Below are 6,497 nucleotides of genomic sequence, written 5' to 3'. Positions count from 1 at the left end.
TTTTATAGAGATAACATGGTCCCTTCTGCTGTGCAGAACCATTTGTGGGTTCTTTAAAGGACCCAGATGGCTCTCGAAAGAACTTGAGAGTAATGTAAAAGGGTACTCCTATATGGGGTCAGGCTGAAAAGAAAAAAAAAACCTTTTTGGTTCTAATCGGAACCTTTTAAGTCGAAAATGTTTTTCTATTCTGCTGCTTAGCTTATGAATATTCTATATTTGTTTACATTATTATTATAATTTTTTACTATAAAAAAATTTGTTTTGGCCCCCGCCCTAATGGCGCACAAAATACTGCTTCCATTTTTGTGTTGTTTGTTTTGCTTTGTTTATTTACTCGAACCCAAACCCGTTTCAGTGACGCAGAACGCATAGCACAAACTTTCCAAAGTTTCCGTCTTTGTCCCGTTTGGGGTTTTTTTCCCTTTCACTTTGATAGTAGGCGTATTCCCTCATTCATACCCTTTATGGGTAGTGGTGATACTGGTTAAAGGAGTCTGTGCTCCATGATCACACACAGTCACTGGAGATCCCAGAGTTTCCACCGTTGCTCGAACCCTTTCATCTCACCGACGGAAGTCTTGGCTCGATCACGTGAGCATTCCCAGGCTTGTGGAGGGAGCAAGGAACCGGTTGGTTATTCAGTCTCGATTGCGTCACATGAAGTATAAAAGCTGCTTGCTCAACCAAGTTCATTCACTCACAGATTTCAGCTGGCGTGGGAACAATTAAAAAGTGCAGCACACTGAAAAGCACTGGAATGTACATGACTGGATTGCTCCTTCTTTTATCCCTGGGTGTCCTGGCATGTGAAGGAGGTGGGTTATTTCTCTACTGACACTAACATACTAAAAGGTCTCTCTCTGTATATATATTTATATTTATATTTATATTTATATTTATATTTAACCTATTTAACAGCCATATCGAAAATCTTTGGTATTGATTACAGCCGACCCTTGTTGCTCCCAGCCATGCCAGAACCGTGGTGTGTGTACCGCTCTTGGTCAAGACTCTTACGAGTGTGACTGCACACGGACCGGATATTACGGGCAAAACTGTACAACTCGTAAGTTGAAATGGTTTGTGCTGTTGAAAAAAGCAAGATAAAGGAGATTTTTATCATTTTTTAAAATCATCTACTGTCTTCGTGTGTTTCTCCTCAATAGCTGAATTCCTCACATGGCTGAAAGTGACGCTGAAACCGTCACCGAACACGGTGCACTACATCCTCACGCATTTCCGCGCTTTCTGGAACATCATCAACAACATTCCGTTCCTGCGAGACGGTGTCATGCGTTATGTTTTGACGTGTAAGTAGAAATCCAGAGGTGTAAAGAGTTGTAGAAGATTCTTAAAGTGGAAGTGCTTGAAGGCTACTAAGTCATGTTTTGTTGTTTTTTTCTCTTTGATCAGCACGCTCCCATTTAATTGAAAGTCCCCCAACCTTCAACACTGACTATGGTTACAAGAGCTGGGAAGCCTATTCCAATCTATCCTACTTCACACGGACGTTGCCTCCTGTTCCCGAGGATTGCCCAACACCTATGGGAGTTGCAGGTGAGCGTCACTATCCAAACCTGTTCTTTAGCATTGTTCTATCGGCAGTCTCATAGGGGCATGACATCACAGGCCTTCCGACTAAGGATAGAACATACCAGAAAGTGTTGAAGGGCTTTTCACATACTGTACTAGAGGAAAACTTTCCGTACCGTCGCCTTAGTAATATAATTGACTTGCAGGTAGAAAAGAGCTGCCTGATGTGAAGACGGTGGTGGAGAAGTTCCTGGTCAGGAAGAAGTTCATCCCTGACCCACAGCGCACCAATCTCATGTTCGCCTTCTTTGCTCAGCACTTCACACACCAGTTCTTCAAAACTGACATGAAGCGAGGCCCGGCCTTCACTATGGCCAAGAACCATGGGGTAGGTCTCAACCCTTCAGACTCTCAGACGGATTTTACCAAATCATCTCTCCATCATCTTCCATAACCTGCTCTAACGTACATTCTTCAGGTTGATCTGAACCACATTTACGGCGAGGACCTCGAACGTCAGCATAAGCTCCGACTATTTAAGGACGGCAAGCTAAAATATAAGGTAGGGTTTTGCTTTTTGTGTAAATAGTTAATAAGTGACGATGAACAACAACAAAAAATAATACTGTTATGATTTCCCGTCCCTGGAATTCCCTTTCGACTAGTCCACTCTATTCGTTCACGTTTTAGTGGTGAAATGAACGTTTTCTGGTCGTGTTTAGGTTCTGGATGGCGAGGTTTATCCTCCGCTAGTCAGTGAAGTTCAGGTGGATATGCACTATCCAGCTCATGTGCCTGAGCCTCAACGCTTCGCTGTAGGCCACGAAGCTTTCGGTCTGGTCCCAGGCCTCATGATGTACGCTACTATCTGGCTTCGGGAACACAACCGTGTGTGTGACGTTCTTAAGCAGGTGCACCCAGATTGGGACGACGAGAGGCTCTTTCAGACCACAAGACTCATCTTGATTGGTGAGGGAACTTGTATTCGAAGAGACGATAGGAACGCGTTTGAAGTTCTTAATGGAAAATAGTTTTTTAAACCTTTTACTTCCTTCTCTGCAGACAAAGCCCTATTATCAAATCCGCACATTTCATATTTCAAAAAAAGTCTATCTTCATACTCATCTTTCAGCGCTTTTTCCATGCGTGTCAGGTTGCATTTTTGGAATTCTTGTCGTTCCTTTGTGCAGGTGAAACCATCAAGATTGTCATTGAGGAATACGTGCAGCACCTGAGCGCCTACCACTTTAAGCTTAAATTTGATCCAGAGCTCCTGTTTAACCATCGTTTCCAGTACCAGAACCGGATCTCGTCCGAGTTTAACACCCTTTACCACTGGCACCCGCTCATGCCCGATGACTTCCATATCCAAGATCAAGTCTACAGCTACAAGCAGTTCCTCTTCAACACCTCGATCATGACGGAGCACGGCATAAGCAACCTGGCCGATTCGTTCTCCAAGCAGATCGCAGGCAGGGTGAGCGGCGTTTCCGTCTGAAGTCCTGTCGGTTACGCAGATTATTAGCAAATTACAGTGCAGGATTTTTGCATACACTTGCAAGATAATAATAGTGAGCCTGGGTCGCTGGGTTTAAGTATAGCTTTCAAAATTCGACCAAATTTTGGACGTTTATTGTAATATACAATAAACACACCCACACACACACACACCCACACACACCCCCACACACACACCAAATACTCCTGAGTACGTAACAGATTAGACTAAATACACAAGTCCCTATTTAGTTCATTTACTCTGAAGTAGTTTTGTGTATTACAGCTGTCTCGAGTTACGTTTCTTAGCTCTGTGATTAGTTGTATGTATGTTGGGTTTAAACCAGCAGTATTAACTTCTTCTTCTTCATTTTTACGATGGTGTAGTTTGCCGGTGGTCACAACGTCCCGCCTGCACTGACGATGGTGTCGACGAAATCGATCGAGAACAGCAGACGGATGCGCTACCAGTCTTTCAATGCTTACAGGAAACGCTTCAACATGAAGCCGTACGCGTCGTTCGAAGAGATGACAGGTGAGACGTTTCACGTTAACACGTGAGTCAGACGACGCTTTTATTTCTTCAGAACTCTCCTCAGACCTTATTTAAAAGACATGGACAACATGCCAAAGAGATCTGAGCTGCACTGGAGTAGACTGAGGCCCGATGATGAATGTGTAACGAAACGCTGTAGACGACTTTTCCAAACAGCAATCTGGCAAACGCGGCATGAAGCGCCGGTTCTGCCTCGCCTGTGTAGTCTTGCCTGTAGTACAAAAGAAGCACAAACTCCTCTGTCATAATAGAGCTTTTACATGTTGACATACACATTATATATTGGATTAAAAGGATTAAATATTCTAAATGAGTGGATTTGAAGGAGATGAGTCAGTATTGGAATTAGCACTCTTAACCCACCGTCTTTTTGACACTCGTGATGACGACTGATGTTAGTATTGAGCTACGTTTTTTCTCTTTTTTGTGCAGCGTCACTAAATTATATAAATATCATCTCACCTGCTGATATTAGTCCAAACTTAGAATTGTGGTCATTGCTAGCCACATTAGCACATATGATCCTGTCAGGATGTTTAAGTACAGAATCAGTGGTGAACTGGATGGACTAACAGAGCTTACTGTACACTTCAGGTGATAAGGAGATGGCAGCGGAGCTGGAGGAACTGTACGGAGATGTTGATGCTATGGAGCTGTACACCGGTCTTCTCGTTGAAAAGCCACGGCCCAACGCCATCTTTGGAGAGACCATGGTGGAGATGGGTGCTCCTTACTCACTGAAAGGCCTCATGGGAAACCCCATCTGCTCGCCTGAGTACTGGAAGCCCAGCACGTTTGGCGGCGAAGTCGGCTTTGACATCATCAACACGGCCTCGCTGCAGAAACTGGTATGCAATAACGTCAACGGGCCTTGTCCTGTCGTGTCTTTTCACGTGCCCGACGTAAAGGACACGGCGCTGACGACAATCAACGCCAGCACGGCACACTCGGGCACGAACGACGTCAACCCGACAATTCTACTCAAAGAGCGGACCGCCGAGCTCTGAAAAACCTCGACTGTGATCGATTCTTCACAGGAATCAGTCGAAAAAATGGAACTCTTATAGCCTTTATTTATTTATTTATTTATGTATTGTATATTTATTTTATTTATTTCATTTTAATAGGATCTATTTTATTGTATAAAGATTTGTAAAATCTACACACAGGATATTTCTGTTGCAGAATCAGAAGCGTGCTTTATTCAGCTGTAGTGTAGTGTATATAGAAGGATTTTGACTTGAGCTCTCGTTGTGCTTTTAGGCGATAAAATAAAATACGAACGACGTTCTTATCTTATCTTATCTTACACCGGTGATATTAATGCATACTTGCTATGTACAGAAATGGATGCTAAATACAACTGTTTGACTGTAAGTAAAAAGAAGAATATTGCCAAGAATATTGGAGAGAGGGAGAAAGAACAAACCCTATGCTAAAGGAAAAACGTGTCCAGGCTCATCTGAAAATCTGTTCTGATATCTGGGGATTTTCATGCACAATGATTCGAGTTTCCCAAAAGCACATTGCACCGCAAAGATCAATCCCATTCGATCTGATGCGATTCGATTTGGATAGCGAACGCTTTTTTAACAAGCTTTACAGAAATATATCAATTCCGGGTATAATTTTTATATATATGAATTTATCCGTAATGAGCAAGCCGTGTTGGATGGTGGTGAGGAAAAAAACTCTTTGAGAAGAAAACTTAAGGAAGAGACTCGAACCGAGAGTGCGATTGTGTAAACAGGAACTTATGAGTCTGAACTGATTATCATTTATTTTCATTTAGAGTCTATCGTAATCCAGCTGTTCAATGACAGACACTGGAGTGCAAATTGAAGTCCTAAGAATATCCACGGAAGAACCTCCACAGCCATCTTTATTGTTTCTACCTGCTACCAGTCGCAGTAAGAGGGAGAGAGTATCACAATCACAACTCTCTCTCTCTCTCTGTCTCTCTCTCTCTGTCTCTCTCTGTTTCTCTCTCTCTCTCTCTCTCTCTCTCTCTCTCTCTCTCTCTCTCTCTCTCTCTCTCGCAATGCTTTGGGAATCTTAGCCCAGGTCCTGACTGCTCACAGAACCGTAGCACACTGTTTTTCTCGGTGTATTTACATTGTAGAATATAGAATCCTTTAGTAATTGTGATCCCAGATGTTAACGTTGTTGATGTTGTTTACACTGGAAACAATACTTGAACAACTTTTATTTACAATCTGTTTACAAACGTTGAAACGTTTATTCAGCATTATTACAGTACAGCATTTTCTCCCAATTTATTTGTTTCCCCCATTACACGACGGTTGCTAATCTGCTAATCTTCTTCTCAATTCACCCGCAGTATATTCTCAAACTTGTGCTTGGCAGATAAATACACAACTGCCATCGATAAATACGTGAGATGCGTATGATTGGGTATAGTTTTCCTTATTGACAGATGAGAGAGCATGGCACCCCTGACACCCAGCGGGCCCACTTAACAGGGTTTTTTTGTGTTTTTTTTATTAAATAAATAATTGGACAAAGTCCAAACAAAGTCTTGTATAAAATATCACTTCATCCAGTGTGTTTGTTCCAGGCTCATTCACAGAGCAAGCTGACAAATTATTATCAGCTTATTGTCTGTAATATTGTGTTTTTTGTAATATTGACTGCAATATTGTTAATATAAAGTGTAATATCTGGTCGATCCACTAATATCCGCCTCTGTCTTCTCTGAAAAGTGCATCATACTCTACTGCGTTATGACTGTATACAGGATTTGCCAGGAATATGCTACCCAAAAGCTTACAGTATTAGAGAATGAGTTCATGTCAAATAGTAAATATCCCTTTCTGTCCCATGGGCTGTTACATGAATAGAGGAACACTTGCTTTTCAAAAATATTTGTTTTTAACATTGTAGTAAA

At 42.1% G+C, this 6,497-nt stretch overlaps 1 protein-coding gene across 3 annotated transcripts; it reads left to right on the top strand.

Moving 5' to 3' along the window:
• The first annotated feature begins 661 nt into the window (after positions 1-661).
• ptgs2b (prostaglandin-endoperoxide synthase 2b) lies at positions 662-6,286 on the top strand. Of its 3 annotated transcripts, none has more exons than XM_017456169.3 (10): positions 662-818; positions 953-1,069; positions 1,170-1,313; positions 1,417-1,560; positions 1,743-1,924; positions 2,015-2,098; positions 2,259-2,505; positions 2,727-3,013; positions 3,421-3,568; positions 4,184-6,286. In XM_017456169.3, exons 1-10 carry the CDS (start codon positions 761-763, stop codon positions 4,594-4,596), a joined length of 1,824 nt encoding a protein of 607 aa, XP_017311658.3. In that variant the 5' UTR covers positions 662-760; the 3' UTR covers positions 4,597-6,286. The 3 variants fall into 3 exon arrangements, with proteins under 3 accessions (XP_017311658.3, XP_053531615.1, XP_053531614.1); XM_053675640.1 differs by having other exon boundaries at positions 695-818; positions 973-1,069; XM_053675639.1 differs by having other exon boundaries at positions 717-818; positions 922-1,069.
• The last annotated feature ends 211 nt before the right edge of the window (positions 6,287-6,497 follow it).

Source organism: Ictalurus punctatus, chromosome 25 (genome assembly GCF_001660625.3).
Source record: "Ictalurus punctatus breed USDA103 chromosome 25, Coco_2.0, whole genome shotgun sequence".
Lineage (NCBI taxonomy): Eukaryota > Metazoa > Chordata > Actinopteri > Siluriformes > Ictaluridae > Ictalurus > Ictalurus punctatus.
This window is presented reverse-complemented; position numbering and strand designations above follow the sequence as displayed.

Coding starts and splice junctions, on each gene's coding strand:
- ptgs2b (XM_017456169.3), top strand. CDS start 761: ATGTACATGACTGGATTGCTCCTTCTTTTATCCCTGGGTGTCCTGGCA. Junction 1,070..1,169: donor CGGGCAAAACTGTACAACTC/GTAAGTTGAAAT, acceptor TCTCCTCAATAG/CTGAATTCCTCACATGGCTG. Junction 1,925..2,014: donor CTATGGCCAAGAACCATGGG/GTAGGTCTCAAC, acceptor TACATTCTTCAG/GTTGATCTGAACCACATTTA.